We start from the raw sequence: 26,078 nt of genomic DNA, 5'->3' as shown, positions 1-26,078 counted from the left end.
GATCCATATTCGGCCTGTTTTAAATTTAGATAAAACGGATCCCGATAAATGGAACTATTGTTCATCTTGGAGAAGAAAAACGTACTGGGTCTAGGTTGACTTCGTGCTTGGATTCGGTCTGCTCATAATTTTCCATTCTTTTTACTTCATGACATCATGTTTCCAATAAAATTAGAGATCTTCAACTAGTTTTATAATATTACGTGTCTGCAATTTAGTGTTTCTAGTACGAAATGGAATTGTTCAAGGGAAGTTTAAGGCCAATGGACACGGCGGAGGGAAGCAAAAAATTGAGGTAGGGCCAATTAGAGATTATTAGAAACACGATAGATAAATTAGGGAACAGGTTGGATTAGTTGCTTTAACTATGTACATTTTGAAATGCTAACCAGAAAATAGAACAGCTTATCCAAGCCCTACCGCCACATAGTAATCCAACAGAACAGTTTAAATGAGACAAATGCTTAAATTGGTATAGTAACCACTCAAATTCATTAATTGGCCAGCAATGGTGTTGCACAATTTTGGCAATGAAATTTATCGAAACATTGTGAGAAATGAAGTGTTTGAATTGAAACACTGCACACTGAAATTGAAACGGCAACATTTCAGTGTTGAAGGGGTTGGGAACCTGGAAGGGGTTGGGAAAGGACAGAGACAACTGTAAATTTTTTTAAAAATCCTTTTAGGGATCTTCCTCAAACAATAATTTTTAAGTTGCTTGTTTTACTATAGAATTTAAACGGCCAGTATTTCACAAGTATTTTCTCATTTATTTTTAAATAAGAAAAGCGGTATAAAAGCATTCACATTCTTGCCTAATTAATTCACTATTGGGGTCATACGAAAAACGAGTCATAGTGTCATACTGCAATATTCTTAATTCAAAAATTTCATAATCTGAGTTTTACCAAGAAACAGATTACACAAATGAAAAAAATCTACCCCCAGTCTTTTTCACTCATTGCCTTTAGATTTTCTTTTGCTGACTAACTTATCTATCAGCAAGATCAAAACAAAGAATCTTTGAAACTTTTTAAGTTATTCACTATCAGGTGTCTAAATAATAGGGAAATCACATGCTTGCCTAATAATACACTCTTTTTTGCCATCAGATTTTTTTCTTTCAAAAAAAATCCCAATAGGATGCCGAGTTTAGTCATCCCAGCAACCCAATTTTTTTAACCGTGCTTAGTAAGCACGGCAGGTAGAGTTGTAGAAGATTCTCCTATCAGACAACATTTGTACAATTTTTTCTTTTTTCATCAATGAACAAAAGAATTAGTCACCCACCACCAATTTAGCCCGACTATGCGAATCCCTAATAATCTTAGAAGTAAAAAGTTTTCCAAAAAAAAAAATCTTAAAAGTAAAAGAAAAATGAAAAAAAAAAAGGTTGAACATGATGGTTAAAAGTTTCTTGTATCTATTTGAGCTCTCATTATGCAAAGGTGTTGTAGGAAAAGGGTGAAAAGAGGAGACACAAGCTAAAGACCTACATTGCCCCAAAACATGTCTGCTCTGTAACTCCAATTTTTTATCTTTCCAATAGAAATTTCCCTAAGTAGAAAGATGTCATTAAAACACCTACTCTGAAAAATTAATCTTCTCTCTCCAACTTGTGGCGGGGAGCCTGGTACAGTGATCAGCATATGGAACATCCCACACCACGCTTCCAGTTACCAATTGGCTGGATGGTGTTGGTTTGTGGGCTTCACTTTAGATTGTACTTTGCACCAGAATTTTGATTACCTCTAAGTATTAATCTAACTTTGTTGCGTGCTTTCCAGTAATTTTGATTATTGAAAAAAATAAGGACAGATTTACATTTTTACTGGGAAAGAGATGCGCCGGGGAGGGGGGGGGGGGGAGTTGGTGCGCGAAGTAAAAAAAAAAAAATAGACCACTTATTGGTTCAAGACATGAGGATCCACTGAAGTCGCGATTAACTAGACTTTGTGCTAATTTGTGTAACATTTCTAATTGTTGCGGTAGAAACAGGATATTATAGGATGGGTAATTTGTACGCCTAGTCATCACTTTATATAATTAGAATTCTTTTTTGAATATTACTTCTATATCATACATTTAAGATGTAATTTTATTTGGGTTAGTAAAAACGTAAGATGCAGCTTCAGTTTTTTAACTTGAGTCACAAATACATGCAACTTCAATTGTCCACATCTTTTTTAATTCTGATTACTCCTAAATACAACATATATGGATGCTTCAAATATAAATAAATATAGTGACGTGTTGTTTTCAATTTCTGTCAAAATGTAGTTACTAGAACCGCGCCTTTCTCTGCTCAGAATCAGATGACAGGAGGCGCGTTTCTCATGTCACGCCTTCATTCTACAGCACAGCGCTCAACCGCAGCTAACCCCTTATTTTCTGCGTAATTAAAAAAAATTTAAAAAAGCCGCAACTTCGTGACAATAGGCTAATAAAACCCAGAAATAGGTTTGTTCAGGACAAGAGCTGGTAAAATAGTTAGTTAAAAGGCTTCCACAGAAATGGCGGCAGAGCTGGAAGAACTGCTGGGCTTCCTTTCATCCCCTTCTCCACCTGTAAGTCTTATTTAATATAAGCTTGTTTCGGCATAGATGACTTGAAATAATTTGACTGAGGGTTCTTAATTCATATCCCTTTAATCGATGCTAGTTAACCTATCTTATGTTTGAAATTTAAGCTTTTTCTTGTTTTGATGAAGATTCATTTTTAAATTTGGGTCCTGGTTATGTTCTGGTAGTCACTGCTAATTTCTTTAACTGCTGCACCAGAGTTGAATCCCCTGATTTTTACTCAAAAATCGAGTTTCTTGACTACGGACTTTAGCTAGTTTGTGAGTTGAGGATAGAAAAGAAAAGAAGAGAAAGGGTAAGTTATGTGAGAAAAGAAAGGATAAAAAAAAAATTTGTAAGCTTCCATCAGTTTTCCTTCGCTTTCCGCCCGTTTTGGTCAGAAAAATTTTGCACTGTAGCAGCGCTTGGCTTCTCTTCAAGATCCGTTCGTTTCTTTTCTTTTCCGTCTCACTTAAATCTCCCAAACGTGAAAAGTCCACCTTTCCCTTCCTTTCTTTTCTATTCCTTTGAAATCTGAACTCCCAAACTATTAATGTTCTCGTAATCACTACTTAATTTTTGAAGAAAGGCTAGAGAATTGAGAATCTAATCCCTTCTTGTTTAGTTGGAATACTATGAATTTTTTTTAAAAAATTGATTGAGCTTGTATTTTTTTCAATTGATTGAACTTGTATTACCTATTCAAAGTTGATTATGTCCATTTAATGATTTTGATTATATGTTTAGGTAAAAAAAGCAGCAGTTGACATTATTCGGGATTATACAGGATCGGAGGATGGCTTGCAAATGCTTGGAAAGTGTTGCGGCGTTCTTCTTCCATCTCTTTCTCGCCTTCTGGCTGAAAAGAAGGTTGATTTCTGTGTTCAGTGTCTCTTATGCTCCATTTGCTTCCATCGTGTTATACTTCTATCTTACTGTTTGTCGATAAAACGGATGGGGAACGTAAAAGAGAAAAAGTGCTGAAAGAAAGAGGAGAAAAAGGGTACAAAAATTTAAGATAGCCCATAGGATGGTCTATTTTTTCCCTAATAACCTCTGCACGCAGCATTTTATGATTTTAGTGAGATTTTCATCACTAATTATAGAATTATGCTCAGATAAGATGGCTACCAATCATTCTGCAGCAGCCTGTTTTGTTACAAAGTATCTTGTTTTAGGCCCATATTTCATGTTCTTATTTGATTTGGATGAACAGACATTAAATATGGTTGGATATGTTTATAAATTCTCTTTGAAGCTCCTCTACTGCATCTTTCACCCCAGAATGAAGAGGGTGAACTTGATTTAGACGTTGTTTTTTCCTTGTATCTAATTTATGTAATACTGCTTTTGTGTCTTTATGGCTTCAGGAGGTGTCAGAGCCTGCAGCTGAAGCACTTGTAAATTTGTCACAAAATTCAGATTTAGCTAAAAAGATGGTGGATACTGGTGTTGTTGAGACAGCAATGGAAATTTTATACAAGGAGAACTGTGAAATTACTGGATTGTTGGTTATGCTCCTTGTTAACCTTACACAGTTGGATGCTGGTATTGATTCTTTGCTTCAGGTTAGTCCCTTGTATTTCTACTTAGTCACTGTTGCTAAATATTTCCAGAGAAAATAGTACAGGATGCTGTTTCAGTATGTTAAGTTTTGTAATTCTCAGACCCTGAGTTTTGAAAACCACATGTAACTTAAAAGCTCTAATTCTATATATGAATTTTAATGCTCGTTGGTGGTTCAAATTCTACTTTTCTTTTGATCTAGTATGTTTTGTAAGCCTAGTTTGGACAGTGCTCATTATTATTTTAAATTCTGTGTCTGGTTGTCAGTCTGGGGATGAGAAAATGAAAGGCCTTTATATCATGAAGCTTGTCAGATCATTCTGTACGTCATCCAGTGAGAGAAGAGGTACAGTATATAGCTTCTCTTTCTGATTTTTGCTCTTTTTCTGTACTACCACCAGAATTTATTATCTTTGCTTACTTTCAGGTGATCCATTTGAACATGTGGCATCTGTTCTTGTGAACATTTCAAAGAAAGAAGCCGGAAGGAAGCTTCTGTTGGATCCAAGGAGGGGACTTTTGAAGCAAATCATTAGGCAGTTTGATTCAGTTAGCCCATTGCGGAAGAAAGGGGTATATAAATCCCTGACAAAGTCGATATCTTTCTTCTTTAAAACATTTTGTTCCTTCATTTTGCTTTGCTACTCAGGTCTCAGGAACCATCCGTAATTGCTGTTTTGAAGCTGAAAGCCAGCTGCAGAATCTTCTTTTGATCTCAGAATTTCTGTGGCCAGCTCTACTCCTGCCAGTTGCTGGAAACAAGGTTATGTTGCAGTTTTGCCAATTTTGTGGTTCAATTTGGTTGCTACCGATTTGCTGACAGATTGCTTAAACAAATGGAATTTCATTTTCATTAGTATAGGTTCTTTTTCACCTCCATTTAAAAAAAAAATCAACTTGAATCAAGTGTTTTCAGCTAGCTTCTCCTGGACTTTTCTTCTCCTTTTCCCACACATTCCTGTATTTGCCTAGTCCTGAACTTTTCTTCTCCTTCCCACACATTCCTTTAATTGCCTAGTATTTGACTCTCTGTCTCATGGATTAATTGCCTTGCAATAGATATATAGTGAGCAAGATGCCTCTAAAATGCCACTCGAGCTTGCAAGTGCACTTTCAATTGAGCGCGAGCCAGTTGCTGATCCTGACATACGTGTCCAAGCACTTGAGGCCATTTACCTGCTGGTATTGCAGGTGAGATTGGCATCTACTTGTCTCTTGTCTCATACAGGAATATGAATTACTCGTTCAATAAGTTCAGTCAAAAATTTATTGAGAAGTCTACTTCAAGTAGTTTGTACCCACTATTGGAAAGAGTGGACGTGCACTCAAAAATGGATCAGTTCTTTTCCTATCATGATACTTGCAGGCAGTGATGTACGTAAAGTTCCTCGTTAATGATAAATGGTGATTTCTTTCAAGTTTTTGGACCCTCTAATACAAAACTTGTTTGATAATGGCAATCTTTCCAATATTTCAGGAGGCAGGTCGAAGAGCATTTTGGTCAGTTAATGGACCTCGAATACTGCAAGTAGGTTATGAAGATGAAGGACATCCTAAAGTGATGGAAGCATATGAGCAAATTGGTGCCCTGGTATTTCATATTGGATTTTCTCGTCTTACATCCGTTTTAATTTTTTATTTGACATTTCCGTTCTACTGCAGAAGTGTAATCTGTTTCCTGGTGTTGGCAGCTGTTGCAAGAGAGCAGCTCTGGTGATTAATCCACGGGGGCACCGAACTTGGTTAATGTGACCTTCTTTTTCATCTTCAAGTTCCTCAAATGCAGGAACCCTCAAGCATGCAAAAGTATGCATGAATTCCAAATTCTTTCGTGTGCTTTGGAGGTTGTCCATCAGTTACCGCTCCATTTCACGATCCGTGATGGTTGCTGCTTAGCAATTTGACGCACTGATTTCGTCAGTGATCTTTTCATTGAAGAGAGGAGCAAAAATTTACTAGACTGCTGTTATTGTTGGAGAAGAAACACAATCAAGCACCGCATATTATGTCTTCGGCTTAGATACATTCAAATGATGCAAGTTTGTTTTGATCAGTTTCTTTCCACCCTGGACACGTTTGTTTGGATTGCTGGGCTGCCTGGATTGTGGGAGCTTCATCCATTGTCGGCATCCTTTCCTTGCTGTATTTGGTTAATGATGCTAACAGAAAGAAACTGGCACAAAAACTCACTTGCCTAGCCTGTTCCATAATTCTATGCTCCCTGTTTAGCACTTAGGATTGGTACCACTAATATATCAATGTGTGTTTTGTCTCCTTAGATGGTGCATTCTATGGTTAACTCGAGGGTTTCAAGGCGTCATATCCCCTTTTTACCTTCTTTTCTGTTTTCTTCTCCGGACGTTTTCCCTTTCCATTTCTTCAGTCTAGTTTTCTCTTAGGGTCCGTTTGTTTCAGGTGAAAATGTTTTCCGGGAAAATATTTTCCTAATTTCCCGTGTTTGGTTGCACAAAAGTTACTGAAAACATTTTCCTATGTAAAATATTTTCCCTCATCTTATGGAAAACAACTTCCCTTTCAAACTTACTGAAGTTGTTTTCCGAAATGCATGCATCCCGTCTGTAGTAGTTCCAAACTTACTGAAAACATCTTGTAGTATGTTCTTTTTTTTTTGAGCGAATTGCGCGAAATGTCACTAAACTATTTCAAAGTGCCGGTTTTGGTCACTAAACTTTTTTATTAGCGCGAAATGTCACTGAACTAGTAAATATGTACCGTTTTGGTCACTCCGTGTATTTGTGCCGTCAGGAGAGACGGAAATCTACTTTTTGAGGGGCAAATTCGTCTGCACAGCCTTAGTGGGAAGAGTTTCATCTGGTAAGTGAAAGGTTTAACTGTGGGGCTTTGGGATGTTGGTAAAATTTTTGGGAATGTGGACAATGACAGTGAAAAGTATCAAAATTGATCCATTCTTCTCACAGTAATCAGTGACAAGACTCAAAGAACCGGCAAAAGACGAAGATTAGCTGTGAAGAATCGATCATCGATGGCAGGGAAATGGGTGAAAAGGCAAAGGGATGAATTCATTGATCCGTACACATTATACGGTAAGAAATATTACAATCCGTACACATTTTGCTTGATTAATGGTGTTGTTTGTGTTTTGAGTATAAAGAAGTATTTAGTGAGAGTTTTTATTGGGTTTAGGGTTTGCTGAAGTGATCCAGTTGTTTAGAAAATGACATAAGAACGATTGACTTCGCTTTTTGTCGTATAAGTGGGTTGCAAGGGGTCCTACAAGAACCCTCTATCTTGTAATTTAATGAAAAAAATAAACTTTTCAAAATGCAGTTGTCTGATTCGGATTAATTAACAAATGGGGGTTAAGTATTTTTATAAGAAGAATAGCATGTATAACAATAAAAAATGGTGATTAACAAGAATCATGTTGTTTGCCTTTGTCGTTGTTGTTGCAGTTCCTGATATACCTGCATTTTCGATTAAACTCCACCACGACGGTAAAATTGAGGGAGAGAAATACAAGAGTTATGTGGGTGGAGAGATTGATTATTTCGATCTTTGCCATGCTGATTTTATGTCGATTCATGAAATAAATAAAATGGTGGAAAAGTGTGGGCACAACGATACTATGTTATATTATTACATTGACCCTAGAGGGGATTTGAACCATGGACTGATGGAACTTCAAACGGATGAAGACATTATGCAATTCTGTGGTTGGGTTAATGAGTACAAGTTGATGGAAGTATACTGTCATCATTTAACAGTTGAGGAAATATATGAGTGGAAGAAGAAAAAGGAATTGGAACAGTTATCACAGACAAAGAGTTCAGTGGTAATAGAGGAGATCTTGGATGATGGTGAAATTCTTACACAACAGGCAGCAATACCTCGTAGACAACGAAAAGGAGTCCAAGCTAGTAGATCAGTTGCAGCTTTAGAGTGGACACATGACCATGCTGGTGAAGATGAAGATGCATACCAAAATTCTTCTAGGAGATGTGAACAGGCCAACAACAATACACAGGAGTCCGAGCCACAAATGCATAGCCAAGTTGATAATGACCCAACTCCATCAAGTCAGAATAGGAGGGACAATGACAGTTCCAGGAATAGAAGAAACAGAGATAGGAGAAAATCTCGTACGTCGGAGGCCGTTTGTGGTGCTACAAAAAGAGTTAGAAAAGGAGGTGTAGCAAATGAAGGTGTATCAAATAATGGTGCTGCAACTGAAGGTGCATCAAATGGAGGGGCAGCAGGTCAAGGTGCATCAAATGGAGGTGCAGTAGGTGAAGGTGCAACAAATGAAGGTGCAGCAACTGAACCTGTAACAGAAACTGGGGCAGCAACTGAAGCTGAAGCATGTGAAAATAGAGAAGGTGCAGCAACTGAACCTGTAACAGAAACTGGGGCAGCAACTGAAGCTGAAGCATGTGAAAATAGAGAAGGTGCAGCAACTGAAGCTGAAACAGAAGCTGGTCCTGAAACTGAAGCTGAACACAACCCACTATTGGATGATATTGTGGAAGGGGAATTAAATAGTGATCCAGATTCAGAAGATGAAGATGTTCCTGTGAGATACACTAGTTTCAATGCTAGCAGAGATGGAACAGATCCCCATTTTCATGTTGGACAAAAATTTGGAACCAAAAAACAGTTCAGAGATGCTCTCAGAAATTATGCAATTATAAGTGGAAGACCTGTATACATGTATACAAGTGACAAAACAAGAATGAGACCTAAATGTGCAGATCCGTGTAAGTGGTACATTTATGCTAGCCACGTTCCTGCTTTGGGTACTGAAGACTTTGTAGTTAAAACAATTTACGATGTCCACACCAATTGCAGCCATGCTTGGAGAAACAAAAACATGACATCCAATTGGGTAGCAGACAAGTTTGAAGAGTCTGTTAGATCCAACATGAACATGCCTGTTAGGCAATTGTTACAGAGTATAGATGAGCAATATAGTTGCGAGATCACAAGAAACAAAGGTTACAAAGCACTTGCAATGGCTAAGGCTGCTATCAAAGGGTCAGCATCTCAGCAGTATATTGATGTTGGGAGGTATGCAGCAGAACTACAAAAAACTCACCCTGACACCACCATAGACATCAAGTATTCACCAAGAGCTGATCCTGAAAGTAATCCCAGATTCATGAGATTTTACTGCTGTTTGGGACCAATGAAAAAGGGATTTAGAGAGGGATGTAGGCCCCTTATTGCTCTTGATGGCTGTCACACTAAGGGGGCATATCCAGGGCAGTTGTTGATTGCTATTGGGGCAGATCCAAATAATGGTTGGTGGCCATTAGCTTGGGCAGTTGTTGAGAAGGAGGCTCGGGAACAATGGCTTTGGTTTTTGAGTTTACTGATTGGTGATCTAGAAATACCAGCAACTAGCAGTGAATACACTTTTATTTCAGACCAACAGAAGGTTAGGAGTACTGTTCTTTATCCTTATAGCATGTATTGTATAGGATAATTTTTGCAAGTGACTAAACTTAGAACTCTTTTATAGGGTCTTGATAGTGCACTGCTGGAGTTATTACCAGAAGCTGGCCATAGATATTGTGTACAACATATGTACAAAAATTTCAAGAAAAAGCACCCTGGTGAAGTGCTTAAAGAAAAATTCTGGAGCATTGCAGCAGCATCAACAGTGGAGTTCTATGAGGCAGCTTTGGAAGAGCTTAGAGCATATGACCAGCAAGCTCACGCGTGGGTCAAGAGAGCTGCACCACCTCATCACTGGTGTAAGGCTTTTTTTCCACTTCACGTGAAATCTGACATGCTGGTTAATAATTTATCAGAGACATTTAATTCTCATATATTAAATGCTAGAGAGTTGCCAGTGATTGGGATGGTTGAGTGGATTAGAGAATTCGTGATGGAAAGGATATCAAATAGAGTATGTTGGATGAGAAAATGTAGTGGTCCTGTGGGACCAGCAATAAAGGCTTTGATTGAGGAGAGGGAAAAGTTTTCTAGAAAGTGGAAGCCAATATCAAATGGGAAGGGGGGATATCAGGTTAGGGGACCTAAGGGGGAACAATTTGCTGTGTACTTAAGAGACAGAACCTGTACATGCAGGTTGTGGCAAATTAGTGGGCTCCCCTGCTGCCATGCAATTTCTGCCATTTTAAAAATTGGTAGGAACCCAAATGACTATGCCGATCAGTGTTATAGTAGAGATCTATTCTTTCAAATATATGAGAATGTACTATATCCAATTAGTGGAAAGTCTCTATGGCCTCAGAGTGATATTCCCATATTAGATCCTCCACTTGCATGTGTCCAACCTGGTAGGCCCAAGAAAGCAAGAAGAAAAGGTAGTTCTGAAAATAGAAGTGGTGTTCATGTGGGAACGAATAATGTGCAAAAATTTAAAAAGCATGTGATCATGCACTGTAGAAGATGTGGTCAGGCAGGCCACAATGCTGCTACCTGCAAAAGTGTTCCAGAAAATAATGGAGGTGAAGGCTGCAGTCAACCTGCTCCAACTCCTAAACATGCTAGAAAGTCAAAGGGCACCAACAATGGCTCAAGCACAACACATGGAGCTAATTCTCAGGAGCCTGATTTTGCTCATGTGGAAGTTCAAGGATATTCTTCAAGTTGTGTCAATTCTCAGCCACATGGAGCTGAAGAGCAAACTACTTCCCATAATGACATTGGTTCACATGCTGAACGTAATGCACAAGCTGCCAGTAGTAGTACGAAAAAGCAGCAGATTAGAAAGACTAAGACACATGTAGGTGCAAAAATTTATTTCTAATTTTATTTTTAATTTTACTATGGTAAATAGCTATTGTTAATATTTATTGTACTTGTGTACAGGTGAGGAGAGTTAGGCCTGTCAATGATACCGACCAGTCTACTACAGCGGCCAACAAACAGCCTCTCCATTCAAAGAGAAAGCTGTCTGAAATTGACAAGATAAGGATCAACACCAACTATGAGTACTTGGGCAAAGAGCCTCCATTCAAGATTGGTAGATGGGCTGGAACATCAAGGAGCAGTAGAAGTAGAAGTGGAAGATCAGATTAAAGGACTTGTTTGCATAGCTTTTGTTTGGATGTATTCTATGTCTAGGACAATTCCAAATTATTTATATGTGAAACATGGCTAACTTTGTTGGCAGTTGTTTGGAATGACAGTGACAATTATCTCTTTTGTAAAGCAGCTGTTTGGAATGATAATGATAATTATCTCTTTTGTTGTATTTGACTTTATGTTTTCTGCATTTGTGAGCTACTTTTCTTTTGCACCACCCATATGTTGGAACTAATACTTCAGTCTTTTATTCATAAATTACAATTTCAAACATCCATGGTGTAAACAACACCAACCAAAATGAGGTGTAATAAAAACACTACAATCTCAACAAAAACGAGCTGTGTATTAAAACATTGAGCAACACTGGTTTAGGATTTGAAGTACAACAATACTCTAGTAGCCATCAATTTGCAGCCTTCCAAACTTCTGTCCCTTGTTAGGCCCCCAAATCCACATTGATGCATTGACAATTGTCCAGGCCATAACAAAAAGAACAATGACCATTTTTTTCACTTTCTTTCTTCCAAGCTTCTCCTTCAGATTTTTTACTTTATCCTCCATTTTCTCAGCTTTCTTTTGCAACTTGAGAATTTGTTGCCGCAAAGTTTCATTCTCGGTTTCCACCCTATTTATTCTTCTTAAAAGATCGGGTATGACTTGTTTCGAACGCTCACACATTTCTTCATCATACCAATTCCAATAACCACAGCCATCAACCTACAAAAAAATTATCCAAATTCTTTTTAGCCGATAAATGTCTAAACAATTAAACATTAACCTAATTTAACGAATTTCCTATATCTTCACACACTTACCTTGCCATTAGCACATTCAACATATCTCCTTGCCGGGTTCCTATCAGTCCATGAAGTCTTCAAATTGGTTTTACTGCCACAAGAGCAGGTCGGAGTTGTTTCCTTGCCTTTTCCTCTCATGAAGCTTCAACACATTCCCAGCAAATTGCAAGTCGGAGTTCTTTTCTTAGGTATTCCTCCAATGAAGCTTCAACACATTCCCAGCAAATTGCAACTTCGTATATTGTCCCTCCTACTCCATATTTGCAGAAGAAATCTATTACAGGATAAGGGTTTGCACTTCCTAATTGAACTTACGAGTTGTCTGACATTTGAGAGTGATTTATGGTGGAGAGTTTCAAGGAAAAGACTGTGCAGACGAATTTGCCCCTCAAAAAGTTGATTTCCGTCTCTCCTGACGGCACAAATACACGGAGTGACCAAAACGGTACAGATTTACTAGTTCAGTGACATTTCGCGCTAATAAAAAAGTTTAGTGACCAAAACCGGTACTTTGAAATAGTTTAGTGACATTTCGCGCAATTCGCTCTTTTTTTTTTTAGTGTAAATAGGAGGATTCGAACCCAAGACCTCTTCCTTACACTCCCTCCCCCGTACCACCCAACCCAACCCAACCCAACCCTCCACCTAGTATATTCAAAATAAAAAAAAAACCTCATCCTGCTCATCCTATGCTAGTAATTAATTATATATAATAGGGACATTCTTTTCTAGAGAAACTTTCAGCAGTGAGAGTGTAAGATATATGTCACAATAAGCATTGCATGTGATTGATATTTGACACTAAATGGCCAGCAATTTGTTTATTGCTTAAGGAGATATTTTTTATTCATATATACATTTCTCCAAGATTTTTTAAAGTTAAACAATAAGATAAATTTTCTTATTTTGCATGGGAAGAAGTATGTAGTTATAATGTGTATAAAGTAAAAATAGAGATAAAAGTGAAAATATTTCAAAAGTTAAACAAACACCAAAAAAATGAAGTAAGAAAATATTTTCAATAAGCTAACCAAACACCTGAAAATGATGAAAGGGAAATGATTTTCATGGAAAATTACTTCCACGGAAAATATTTTCCCAAGGAAAACATTTTACTTCCAACCAAACAGACCCTTAGTATATTTTCTTTTCCTTCATAGGATCAATGAATTACATCAAAATAGCACCATAAATGTCGGATGATGCTTCTTATGAAGAGTTTCTATCGTTTAAAAAAGAAAAAAAATCCCTAATACCCTACTGTTATACCCACGATCAGCACGTCTCCGCTATAGATTTTTTTTTTATTTTTTTATTTTTTTTTTCCAGAAAGCATATGTACCGTCTCGGTGAAGCATTAGAATACTTTATTATTTTTTTGGGTATAAAACTCATTCAAATTCATTTTAAATTAATCAATCAGTCAAAAACTACAGCTTAGTATACTGACTCAGCATGGGGACGGGGCAATTAATTCCCCCTTCTGCACTATCAAAAGTTACTGTAACTCTGTAACCGTTGTCACATGGCGCCAAAATCTCCAGAGTTTTCAGTTTTCACCTTTCACAGCGCGCCAAATTAGAAACCTCCGAAAACACACAGACGCGCACCTCACCTCAGATGGTTCCCGCCATTGCCGTTCCCTCCCAAATTTCTCAAAATAAAAGAGGGAAATGCCCTTCCCATCTGAACCCCATTTCTCACTCTCACAAATTTTCCAATCTCTCAAACCCAACTTACAGAAAAAAAAGACAATGGACCTCTCAGAAATTGCCAAAAAGCTTGGCCTCTCACAACCCAAACACCTTATCCGCAAAGCCGCAGAGCTCCGCCGCCTAGCAGACGCCCAATTTGATTCCTCTATCATTGGTGTTGTAAGCATCCCAATTTGGATTATAAGCTTCTACTCTTTCTTCCAACTTTCTTTATGAGTTTATTAATTGATTAACTTATTTTTTTGGTTGATTTTCATTTTAGGGGGAGATCTGCAAGGCTATAATGTGCTTAGAGATTGCTGCTTCTAGGTACTGCCATATTGTGTATTTATTTATTTTGGTAACTTTTCTTTTTGTTGAATTGGGACGTTAAATTGTAGGGGTCCTTTACTGAAACGCGGCCAAATTTTGTTAAATTTGAGTTGGATTGAATATATATGTATTTTAAATATCTTTTTTGATTTTGGTCAAAACATTTGTAGGATGGATGTGATCTTTGATCGACAAGCAGCGATAAGGTTAAGTGGGATGTCAGAGAGGGCTTATATTAGATCCTTCAATTCAATGCAAAACGGCATTGGAGTCAAGTATGTTATCCAGTTTCTTGGTTGATGGTATTATTTTATTAATGAGAACCCCTTTTTTTTTTTTTTTTGCGTTGGTATCAGTTAATGAGAGGTTCTTTTTCTTTTTTTCCTTTTCTGGTGTGTGTAGGAACAATGTTGATGTTAGAGAATTGGCAGTCCAATTCGGATGTGTAAGGCTCATTCCATTTGTACACAAAGGCTTGTCTTTGTAAGTTTCAAACTCAACTGCTATTGTTTCATCGTGCTCAACAGATGTTCTAAAACACTTTAAGAACAATATATAGATTTTGGATTATAAGCCTTCTTTCTCTTTGGAGCATTGTGTGTTGATTAGAGTAAGAAGGCTAAAATTTTTGGTGTTAAATGTACAATGTTTGCTTAGAGTACGTTACAAATTTTGGATGTGTATCTATGTGGAGTTGTTATATAGGAACACATGAAAATAATTCTCTTTGTAGGAAGATGAATTCTGTCATTCTTCATATTATTGAAGTTTCCTTTTCTCATGCTGATTTTCAGATACAAGGATCGATTTCTTTCTTCCTTGCCCCCATCTCGTAGGGGCACTGCTGATTTCACTCGCCCTGTATTCACTGCTGTTGCATTCTACCTTTGCGCGAAAAAATACAAGGTAATACAGGTGCATCTTTTGCCTGCTCCATGCAAGCAAAGCAAATAAAGTAGAATTGTAAGTTCTTAACTAACAATCCACTGGTGATTTTGCAGCTGAACGTAGATAAGATGAAGTTGATTGAAATCTGTGGCACCTCAGAATCTGAATTTTCAAGTGTAAAGGCTATACATTTTCTTATACCTGCAATTTTGTTTGTTATCGAGCATCATACTTCCATTTTTTGATAACTCAAGGAATGTTGAGCTAGAAATGCTTTGACAGGTATCCATCTCCATGAGGGACCTATGCTTCGACGAGTTTGGCGTGTCAAAGGAGAAAAAGGATCCTAGGGAAATAAAAGGAAACCGAGGTAGGAAGCTGATCTGAATGATCTTATAGTATGTTATTGTGATGTGATTCGCATATTAGGCTTTTCATATATTTCAGTGGCTTAGTTGAGGCTGTAATTGAAAGTCTAAGCTTAATTTTCTCTTACCCTATGCATATGCAGCACTGCTGGATGCATTGCCTGAAAAGAGGACGGTGGAGGATGGTGGTTATTTATCTGATGATGGTGGGGAGGTAATTACTTGAGAATCTCATACCATGAAAGGATTCCAGTATGATCAGTGACTGACACTATCTAGGCAACGTTCTTGAAATCAAATTCACCGACTAGATTTGATGCATTACCGAAGGCAAAGTGTCTATCTATGATGGAGAAACACGAACATTTTCTTAACTAAATTAGAAAACTGTTTCATTTATCCTGAAATTGGACTTGCACCGTAGCTAGGTTGCCCACGGTATTATATGGTCTTAGTTTTCAGTTTGTCCATTGAAGTTCTAATTGTATCTCATAACCCAACTGCAGCCTTCTGCCTATAAAAAGCGTAAGCGAAAGGACAGACACGATTATGAAGAGTGGAAATCTGCAGTTCTGGGTTGTAATGGTCGCACCAAGGCCAAAGGTAGAGAGCTAGCCCTCTTTTTTGAATATCAACAGTTTGATCAAACATAACTGCAGGCTCTAAAGTTGTTTTGAACAACTAATTCTCACACGTACGAGTGTTTTGCTGTAGCCCCTGCTAGGAGCGCAAAACAAGCCAAGCTCAACTTTTTCAAGAAGGCTGTTGAAACACAGGTGTAAGCTACATGAGGCACATTCTTCCTCCTTTCGGCTTTTGTTGATGAGCTTTCGGATTCATGTTATCTCACGAGAGCCGAATGACTAATTCTTTTATTTATACTCTTAACTGGAGATGCGCATTGGTTCATGCCGACTCCCAACCTCTTTTGTTGGTGCTGCCTTTTCCATGGGTCGCAAAATGAGCAACATGCATAGGAAGTGCCCAGTAGTAACTTTAAAACTGCTCTAGCGTCACAGAGATCGCTGTGTGCTGTACGAAGCAGGAAAAAGTATATATTTACTAATGTACATGGTTACCTACATGCTTCAGCATCAAATTTTTTTTCCCATCTGTTAGCTTATTTAAAGTTGTTCAATTTGCCATTAGAGATTCAATGCCCCTCTATATATGCAGTAGGTAAAAAAGATTGAATTTTGGATACTAGTTAGTTCATTGACGGATGGATGGATGGATGGATAAGCAGAGGCATATTGTTGTTGTTATTATAAAATTATTTGAATAAAAGGGCCAGGTTGTACTTTCTTAAAAGATGTTTTAGGTAAGTAGACACTACTGTGTAGCCCAATGACCATAATTAGGAATTGGGACTGCTAAATTGTCTATAGCTAATAGTTCCCGGATGGCTTGTTATGGTTGACCTGTAGCATGACTTATTTATGTTAATTGAATTGGTAAATGGAGAGGTTAATTATACTTAGGAACGTTGGGGCAGGTTATCAATTATTACAATATTTATAGAAACTTTTTAACGGATGTTTGATGAGTTTTTATTAATACATTTTAATTATATCTCTAATTTATTACTCCATACAATTACAATTACTATTACATTGTGGTACAATCGGTCAAGAACGAAAGCTAAAAACAAAAATCGGGTCGAGCAAGTGACTTGCGCACACAATTTCTAAGAAGCCCACAGGAGCGCCCGCCGCAGGACACCTCAAACTGGGGGTGTCGTATAAGTCCCTGGACTCGGTCAAAGTCAACCACCACAAGTCTAGCCACGCTCTGGCTCAAGACTGCGAGCGCCGACGGACGCTCGCCTGGATTTGTTAAAATATTCGAAGATTAACTTAAAAAAAGTAATGGAGGATAAAGAAAGTTTGGATAGCGCTCGTTAGAAAAATTAAACTCCAAATTAAAAGCATGTTTGAGTGGTAAGCTATATATATGTGGCAAAATCAACACCACTTTCTCATAAAGATTAAACAAATGACAAAGAAAAAAAAATCAAATATCAGATAGTGATATCTATCCAGTTTGAATGAAAGTTCAAATTGATAATGCCAACAAATCAAGTGTCATTATTGTATTATTGTACGATTTCAAAATAGTTTAAGGTTGTAAAACAACAACAAACTACCCCACCATATACAAAGCCAACAGGGTAGATGATTCACTCTTCTTCGTTTTCAACGGCACCTCTCTAGTTCCTTCTTTCGTCTTGAATCAATCGTGCTCCGTTGAATTTTCAGACTCCATTCCACCCCCCGAAAATTCAAAAGCCAACAAAGGTAATAAAGCAAGCAAGCACAATTACAAACGCCCCCACCCAAATAAGGAATTCCCACATAATTAATTCCCCGACACCTCTAGCTTTAGGGTAGGTTCAGAAAGAAAACTTCAACCTTAAATCTTCAATTCGAGTTCACAATCCCCAGCTCTTCCTCTCCAAACCCTATTTCTTCCAAAATTTTCCTTTTCTTTTTTTTTTCAGGAAAATATAGGATTTGGTAGTTAGTAATTAAAAAAATATGGAGATCAGGGGGTTGGAGATATCTGATGAATTGATGGGTACTTTTGTGCCAATAGTGATGTATTGGGTTTATTCGGGGATATATATGATGCTGGGGGGTATGGATAATTATAGGTTGCATTCGAGGAAAGACGAGGATGAGAAGAATTTGGTAGCGAAGAAGGACGTTGTCAAAGGTGTTCTTCTTCAACAGGCCGTTCAAGCCGTTGTTGCCACCCTCCTTTTTGCCGTAAGTTACCTGCAAAGAACATCTTGATCCTTACATAATGTGAAAAAAAATGGTTTTTTTGCCATTTTGGATATGGTTTTCTGCTCTGTTCGATAGTTTTGCCATGTTAGGTGGCTTTGTACTCATGAGGTTATGCTATCGTTATCGACTGAATTTTGCAGATACGGAATTGTGGGATCATGCCTTTTTCTTTTTCTTTTTTTTTTTTGTAAAAAAAAAATTTGGGTAATACCCCCCTCGTAGGTATATGTAGAGCTAATCATTATGGTGTTAAGACGATCATACTGTTATGGTGAACATGCGTGATTGTTTAGGTTTCAATTTCTTGTGATCTATCCTACATGTGGAATTTATGATAAAACAAAGTCCTTGTTCCTTTTGTGCTTTGAAATGGACTTGTATCTCTTTATTCCTGGGAGTGTGCATACGAGGAATTGTGTTTTTTTTTTTTTAAAAACTAGGCTTGGTTCTTGGTTCAAGGTTCAGTTAACTTCAATGTTCTGATGATAAAAACAGTGCAGTTACAGAAAGATTTGAACTATTTCTATACTCGCAGCTAATTAGGAAAGTTTTCATTTATATGCCGTTTGTGTCATTTGAGTGTTTACTTTTTTCCTCAAAATATGTAGTTGGATATAGTGATTTACATGTCCATAATCTATTGGTGCTAATTTAATTCTGATGAGTACATTCATTTGGTAAGGTAGCAGTAGTTTGATGTACCCCTTCACATTAAGCCAGCTTCTATTAGTTTTTATTTGATTTTTGGAAAGTTGATCATTTTGCAGGAAGTGAAATGCTTCTTTACTGAGCTTAGATGATATTATGCCATCATATAGTTAATCAGCTTTGAGAATATTACGTTACCTACGGGTCAATTGAATTCCTGGTGAACTATTAGTTGTTGATATAATCAAACAAATTATGTAGTGATCCACTGCAACATAGTGATGGTGTGGTAACTTGGTGATTCTTAACTGGTTTTCAAGTGCTACTACACATATCACCTGTTTGATTAATCAAGCCAAATTCTGGTACAACAGGCAGCTGGGATGTTTCTATTATATACTGCTGTGCTTTTGAATGTCCTAATTCATATTGAAATCTAAACTCTCTTTTATATCAGTTTCTGCAATTGTATTTTTCTGGTTGGTTATGTGCTAACTAATGCAATGAGCTGAAGATTTGCTGCGTGTTGATGCTTAATGGGTTCTGTTGATGGTCCAGGCTACTGGAAATGATGGTGAAGCTGAAGGAGATCAACAGCGCCCCCTTGTTGATCTTGCTAAGCAGTTCTTCATTGCAATGGTGGCCTTAGATACGTGGCAGTATTTCATGCACCGATACATGCATCAGAACAAGTTTCTTTACAAGCATATCCATTCTCAGCACCATCGGCTGGTTGTCCCGTATGCATATGGAGCTCTGTACAACCACCCTTTAGAGGGGCTGATTCTTGATACAGTTGGTGGGGCATTGGCGTTCCTCCTCTCAGGCATGTCTCCTCGAGCTTCCATCTTCTTCTTCTCCTTTGCTACCATGAAAACGGTTGATGACCATTGTGGACTTTGGCTGCCTGGAAATCTGTTCCATATTTTCTTCAGAAACAATTCTGCGTATCATGATATACACCATCAACTCCACGGTACCAAATATAACTTCTCTCAGCCATTCTTTGTGACGTGGGATAGAATTCTTGGTACTTACATGCCTTACACACTCGAAAAGAGAGTTGATGGGGGTTTTGAAGCAAGACCAACCAAAGACTACAAGGAGGATTGATGGTCTATGTCAGATTATGTACCACTGAAATTTTTGGTTCTCGTTTTTCTTCCAGATACTCTTTTGACTACGTAACCTGTATATATTTATACTTTTAGATATATTGTTGTATAATTGCTTTTTACTTTTTAGGTACGAGTTTTTGAGACAAATAAAGAAGTCCCTCCTCCTAGGATGATTGGTTTTTGTTACCGTGCATGTATCCCTTAGATGAAAAAGTGGTTGCTGTTGAACGAACTCCTCCGTAGTGTTTTTTTTTTTAATTTATTTAGAGAAGACTGACTAAATTGTTGTCTGAATTTTGTTCTGGTTGGTAGTGGTAGAGAGGTCTGTTCGTAGTTCGGTGTCACTTATTATTAGAACCAATCACATAATTATAAGCCATAATTCGATTCGAGGACCACTACACTAATTGCCTTTTGCTTTTGCAGCGGTCGATATGCTGATCCCAGGAGCTTGGGCCACATAATAATTGGATACACATTCTTTGGACCTTCTTCCAAAAAAAAATAAATAAAATAATAGTAATTCATTTCTCCCCATTTCCAACTTCTATTTCTTCTCAACCCTACCCGGAAGCATATAAATCATCATGTGGATTGTGGACCATGACAACGAGACGCCCTTATCTCGAGCTGAATTGCATATTTAAATAGCCCTTTTTCAAGGCTATTCTGTCAAATACTACTGGTGGCTAAGCCTAATTGTGAAGAAATAATATCCTAGCGGTTGTTATCAAATTTTGGTATTTCATTTTAGCCTTAAATTTCAGCTGCACAAAGCAGTAGTATTCTTTTACATCACATTTATAGGTTTTTTATCTAACTCTGACGTTTTATCATTTCATGACCCCATCCTCACATGGCTTCCTTCCAGCTTCATACTCTAATTTGTTCCTTTCTAAGCTCTGCTGTTCTACTTTTGGTGCTCTAAAGGAAAAGCACGCCTTGAGATTGCCCACAATTTTTCAGTTGATTTGATCTCTCAACTAGAGTTGCAGTAGCCCTCCTTTTTTTTTTTTTCCTTTTTTAATCAGACACGAATTCACGTTCTATTCATGCATCAATTGAGATGGGATTTTGCTTGTTTTGTTGGGAATATTTCTGTTCCTTTTCCTTTTTTCCATTTATACGATAGTATTCTTTAATTTTATCAAATTTGAACACCAAGGAGAACTTATTCCTGTTAATACTCTAAGCAAAAATTTCGGCTATGTTGTTGTTTCTATCATATGGATGAATTGATTCGATGACTTGCAGCCAGAGAGTCCTCTAGTTCAGGGACCCTGTGTCTTGTGCTACTGGTTGGGAACGTTCTCGTTAGAGGTTGTGCCTCTCTCGAGCTCTGCGTGTCACCTTGGACGACATTCCTTGATTGCTAAGGAAGTTGTACCGTCTGTAAATACGGGATTCATTCCTATCTTCAAGATGAACAATCTTTCATTGCTCTCTTCATTGTAACATAGCATTGAACAAGGGGTTGCTCAGTTCGTACTGCATAATTTATTGATCACATGTTTAAGGAACTTTCATTCCTTATGTGCATGTTCTTTCGCGTTGTCGGTGGTCCTAACTCTTTGACTGAATTCACAGTTAAAACCATCTGAAGTCTATTGGTGTGGTCCTTCACAGCAAAATTGCAATTTTTAACATTTGTGCTGCTAGCATGCTTCAACAGAATCAGGATGCTTCATTATAAGCGATACCTTGAAAGTCTTGAATGTCCTAGTGCTTAAGCTATCCATAATAATGCAAATGTACAAATCCAAAACGTCAACATATAACATCCTGGTCTGTGATGTTGAACAGCAAACACGAAGGTGAAATCTGGGGCTAAATCCCAGCCTTGGCTGTACCCAAATGAGATCAATGCTTTGGCAGGGCAAACTTTGCATAACATAGGTAGATATGGATTGGCATGCTAGTAGAGTTACTATAGTTATGACTAAATGAACACTTGAAACATGAGAATTCTTTAAAAAATAGGAGATAAAAAGTAATGTTACAGAACTTCCATGAGATCAATGCTTATACAGTAACTCTGTAGGACGTCTAGACTGTGAGCAAGTGAACAAACGTGTGTCCTGGCCAAAATGATCATTTCTTTTGTCAAACCTGGCCACCTCATTTTCAGCATGAAACCTTGTCATTGGCATCAGGAACTCAGTTTTCTGGTGCCTGCCAGGGCATGTGTTTTCACCTGTTCTGTATACGTCTCCTGCAACTCTAACAGCTTTTTGACTGTAACATCCTGAAAGAATACCTGAACGCCTTTTCGGCATTTCTCTGACTGGTGTAGATCTCCCATTTAGAGCCATACCATTACCACGAGGATTAGCTTTTGTTGTAGTTGATCTCAGCTCTTCTGTGTCTGACATCACAGAGAAATCTGCTGCACTAGCTGTTGCAACACTCCACTCTATACTTGCTTCACTTGGAGCATAACAAGTTGTCTGTGTCATTGAGTTGTTTGAAGCTTGCCTGGTAAGATATTGGCTGGGATTGGTGGAGAAGCTTTCTATCTCAAATAAATCTGAACTTGCATCGCTGTCTGTGTCATTGTACATCCCTCTGGAGCTGGCTTGAACTTCACTTTCGTCCACCTTTGGAACAATTGCATCCCAGGTTAACATGTTCAGGCTTCTTTCAAGGCTTGAGGACATCTTCCCTTTTCTCTCAGTTGGGGAGCCAAACACTTCTAATGATATCCGCCTAGTATCATCTTCTTCCTTTTTTCGCTGCATTTCTAGTGGATTATCCTCAGTTGTGGGATGAGATGCTGGGAACCTAAAATGACTATTTGTGCTCAATCCAATTCCTAGTTGGTCAAACTTTCTGCAGGGTGAATCTTCCCTGATTAATGTGCTTGATTGAGACTCACTAAGGCTAACCAAATCAACAGCTTTTGTTGGCTTTCCTGCTTTGCCATAAGCTTGCTTGCCATTAGCACTCATATTGCAATTATTTTCACCGAGTGGAATATCAATATCAACAGAGTTCTTGTCACTACAAGAACAATTGCAAGCAATATTAGCGAGGAAGCTCCTGCGATTAGCCTTGTTTGTTTTCCGTGGCAGCTGATTCCGGGGAATATTTTGCAGCAATGCATTTTGGCTGTTCCAGCTTGATTCAGAGCGAATACTTGGAGTTCCTGACCTAGTCTGTTGTTTTAGTGGATCCAATTCAGGTGGAGGGTCCATCTTTTGATCGAGCTTTGGAGAGTATTTGTGCGTAATTCGGGGAGTTTCCTCATCAACTCCTTCATTGAAATACTTATCAGCACTAAATATATCGATTTCAGTATCTTCAGCCTTCTTGCTTACAAGGTGAAGATGATCAAGTGGGGTGGAGATGAGGGGCTCGCAGCTTTTACTGGAATCTGCAAGTTGATGCACAAAAGTTTCTTCAGAACCATTCAGGTAAGAAGAAAACGAGGCATCACGGAGATTGCTGCTATTCCTGAAAGGCACAGTTCTTGGGATGTTGGTTTCTGATGCAGTATCCAAAGTGAGCATGGCCATGGAAATTATGCCTCAGTTGAAGCCTATACGAGTGATCAAGGAATCAACAGTTTTTTTTTTTTTTTTTTTTTTTTTTTTAAAAGGAGAAAATAACCCTGCAGAAGAATTTTGTATGCTCAATCAAAACTGAACACAAGTGCCTTAGCACTAGACTACAAGAAAAAGTTTGAAAGAAGACTTCAGGAGTTGGAAACTACTACTACTACACGAGAAAAAGGTCTTAAAAGTATGCAGGAATTTCTCGCTTTTATAAGACAGGAGCAGTTTCAATTTGCGGAAGAAGCTTGGAGTTCTACAAATAATGCAAGTTCGGTGCCAATGTGCACAAGAATTAGGTGTTATATACTATTGGCATTGGAGAGAGACTGCACTTGAGAAAGGAGAAGACTTGGATAAAAATTAAGCGAAAGGACTACTCGGCAGAAAGATTACTATGGGTTCAGTGACGGTGAACGTTAGTGAAGTGCCAGTTTGCAACCTACACTTTGTTAACGTTGTTGTTATGTATTATTAACTTTTAACTGACCACTACAAAGTTTATCGTGCCTTCTTTTTTTCTTTGTTTTTTTTTTAAGGGATTGTTTTACTGATCCTTTTGGACGCCAAATTAGGGTTGACTATCATTCGAATTATGCCCATTTCTTTGACAAAGAAAGAAAGAAAGAAAGAAAGAAATGCTAGTCCATATTTGTGACTTAGAGAATCAACCTGGATCTGTATCAGAGTGTCATTTATTTGAGAATTCACATTATTGCAAATCTTGCACCAAAGCATCGCAGGGAACAGTAATTTCATCCCCAGAATCGCTAAAACTAGTCAAGGCGAAGTCCTCGACAAATCTTTCTAAAACGAGTTCAGTACAAGGTGGACCAAGAAAAAATAGTCGTTCACCTGTAGTATTTTAGCCCAAATGTTTGGCTGTTGAAACTCAAAATACCCCATCTTCTATCTTCTAATGTCATGTCCCTGGAGTAGCAGTCAGTAGAGTCCCATACCCCTGCTAGAATCGCATCTACTTCTTGCCGTTGTCCGGGGTACATTCACATATTCATGAAATCAAGAGTTTTAGTAAAGGTTTGAGCAGACCGTAGGCTCTGTTGCTTTCATGAGATTACAGTGCCTAAAAATAATCAACTACTACATTTTAAAATGCTTCACTGTCTAATCTTGACTTGGTATCTTAAAACTTGGTGGTTAAGGTTTCACCATCAATCAACTTATTTACGTGTAACTTACAAATGTTTAATCAAATTCTAGAAAATTACTTGTCTCTTTTTGCAGTCCACACTACATTATTGATCAGAATGAGTGTTCTAAGTTGTAAAAGATTAGGAAAGTATATTCCCCTGATACGATGTTTCATATGAGGTCCTATCACCAATATTGAATTTTGTAATGTCCTGTAATGGATGTGCCTTAGAAATTTATACCTGTAGCATTAGATACACTACCATATCCTCGAGTTGGCCCAAGATGGAGACATTTCGAAACCTCCTCCTAACCGTCTTAAATACTCATCAGAATCTTGTTAATCTACAGAAGTGTGCACGACAAGCAATTTGATCAAACATTTGGTACAATTAAATCTAATCAATGCTAGATTCGACGCTCTTCATCACCACAGCTGTAAGTTAAAAGAAACGGGTTTCTGTCTTGTAATGGATTATCTCTTGCAGCAACGAAAAGCAACTTCTTGTTTGGGAGATTTGAGAGCTGAAACCATTTATGGAGGGGTAGGAATATGTCACAAACGCCTTAGAATTTGGATAGATGCTCTTGCTCTCTTCTGCCCCACAGAACTTGAATGATGAAATCCCCACCAGGCACAAGTAGATAACAACAACAAAAACTACCCACCCCCCCCCCCCCCCCCCCATTTCTTCCTCTTTGGTTTGCCTCTTGCATTAGTTCATCGAGGAATATTGGCCACACAAGATTCACAAAATCCTCTGAACAACAACGAAGCATGACCCTATTGCTTGTATGTTCAATAATAGAGATGTACAGGATTCGAATACATCCCATTTGTCGGACGGCTGCTACAATTTCACCTGTGCTGAACTCATTATGGGTTCATTGTTGGTCTGCTATGCAAGCGTGGATCCCTTCTGTTCTTTATCGACATGAGATTAACCGAATCCATATAATTCAAGACGAGAATTCAAATGTCACAAAAAGTTTTGTTAGCTAAACTTGGTTTACGTACGACAATTGGGACAGGACGAGAATGCTAGTTTGAAGGCAAAATTGGAAATCAGCACCACTTTCTAGTGCCGCTAGTCAAGCAAATTTGATCTGCTGAATTTCTTGATCATCTTTTTATTTTGTCGGCAGAAGACTGAAACTATATAGTCCCTTCAAGACTTGTTTCTGTCTCTCTTCATTCGTACAAGAGGCCGTAACTTGTTCTCTTGCGACTGTATATGTGGCGGGAACAAGTTTATGGGAACCATTTTAATCACTCTTCTGACTAAACGTAACTTTTTCTAGACTTGACTTATTTGTCATTTTACCCTTCAGTGGATGGAACTTTGAAGTTGCCCGCTGGAAACATGTATCGTACTGTCCCCTTGTCTGATGCCCACACAAATATGCCAAATTTGATACGGGGCAGAAACTAGAAATTACTATTGAGAGTTGAGACGGGAAAGGTGATGTCTATCCCGTTCTCACTTTATCTGTCGGTATCAATAATAAGCAGTAAACAACTAGTCTGTTGTACTTTGGATTTCCTCAGAACTTTTTTCGTGTAAAATCAAT

At 38.0% G+C, this 26,078-nt stretch overlaps 5 protein-coding genes across 8 annotated transcripts; 4 read left to right on the top strand and 1 right to left on the bottom strand.

Moving 5' to 3' along the window:
• The first annotated feature begins 2,415 nt into the window (after positions 1-2,415).
• On the top strand, positions 2,416-6,404 carry LOC113717874 (uncharacterized). Of its 4 annotated transcripts, none has more exons than XM_027242710.2 (9): positions 2,416-2,570; positions 3,312-3,434; positions 3,935-4,132; positions 4,398-4,476; positions 4,558-4,703; positions 4,780-4,893; positions 5,190-5,321; positions 5,608-5,721; positions 5,822-6,404. In XM_027242710.2, exons 1-9 carry the CDS (start codon positions 2,517-2,519, stop codon positions 5,849-5,851), a joined length of 990 nt encoding a protein of 329 aa, XP_027098511.1. In that variant the 5' UTR covers positions 2,416-2,516; the 3' UTR covers positions 5,852-6,404. The 4 variants fall into 4 exon arrangements, with proteins under 4 accessions (XP_027098511.1, XP_027098510.1, XP_071928673.1 ...); XM_027242709.2 differs by having other exon boundaries at positions 5,793-6,404; XM_072072572.1 differs by lacking the exon at positions 5,822-6,404 and adding an exon at positions 5,422-5,504 and having other exon boundaries at positions 5,608-5,710.
• A 153-nt stretch (positions 6,405-6,557) lies between these two features.
• Positions 6,558-11,334, top strand: LOC113717873 (uncharacterized). Its single transcript, XM_072072571.1, has 5 exons — positions 6,558-6,965; positions 7,070-7,195; positions 7,565-9,546; positions 9,631-10,863; positions 10,950-11,334. The coding sequence occupies exons 2-5, from the start codon at positions 7,135-7,137 to the stop codon at positions 11,157-11,159; spliced, it is 3,486 nt and encodes a 1,161-aa protein (XP_071928672.1). The 5' UTR covers positions 6,558-6,965; positions 7,070-7,134; the 3' UTR covers positions 11,160-11,334.
• Positions 11,335-13,522: 2,188 nt separating this feature from the next.
• On the top strand, positions 13,523-16,405 carry LOC113717875 (origin of replication complex subunit 6-like). The gene is made up of 10 exons (XM_027242712.2): positions 13,523-13,839; positions 13,943-13,989; positions 14,163-14,267; positions 14,395-14,475; positions 14,787-14,898; positions 14,994-15,056; positions 15,163-15,250; positions 15,392-15,462; positions 15,755-15,851; positions 15,963-16,405. The coding sequence occupies exons 1-10, from the start codon at positions 13,639-13,641 to the stop codon at positions 16,028-16,030; spliced, it is 933 nt and encodes a 310-aa protein (XP_027098513.1). The 5' UTR covers positions 13,523-13,638; the 3' UTR covers positions 16,031-16,405.
• Positions 16,406-17,246: 841 nt separating this feature from the next.
• LOC113717876 (sphinganine C4-monooxygenase 1-like) lies at positions 17,247-20,035 on the top strand. Its single transcript, XM_027242713.2, has 2 exons — positions 17,247-18,016; positions 19,244-20,035. Exons 1-2 carry the CDS (start codon positions 17,786-17,788, stop codon positions 19,796-19,798), a joined length of 786 nt encoding a protein of 261 aa, XP_027098514.1. The 5' UTR covers positions 17,247-17,785; the 3' UTR covers positions 19,799-20,035.
• Positions 20,036-21,710: 1,675 nt separating this feature from the next.
• Positions 21,711-23,750, bottom strand: LOC113717814 (protein PHYTOCHROME KINASE SUBSTRATE 1-like). Its single transcript, XM_027242628.2, has one exon. It carries the CDS (start codon positions 23,316-23,318, stop codon positions 21,819-21,821), a length of 1,500 nt encoding a protein of 499 aa, XP_027098429.2. The 5' UTR covers positions 23,319-23,750; the 3' UTR covers positions 21,711-21,818.
• Positions 23,751-26,078: the final 2,328 nt, after the last annotated feature.

Source organism: Coffea arabica, chromosome 11e (genome assembly GCF_036785885.1).
Source record: "Coffea arabica cultivar ET-39 chromosome 11e, Coffea Arabica ET-39 HiFi, whole genome shotgun sequence".
Taxonomy (NCBI): Eukaryota; Viridiplantae; Streptophyta; class Magnoliopsida; order Gentianales; family Rubiaceae; genus Coffea; species Coffea arabica.
The sequence above is the reverse complement of the archived record's forward strand: the minus strand, read 5'-3'. Positions and strand labels throughout refer to the sequence as shown.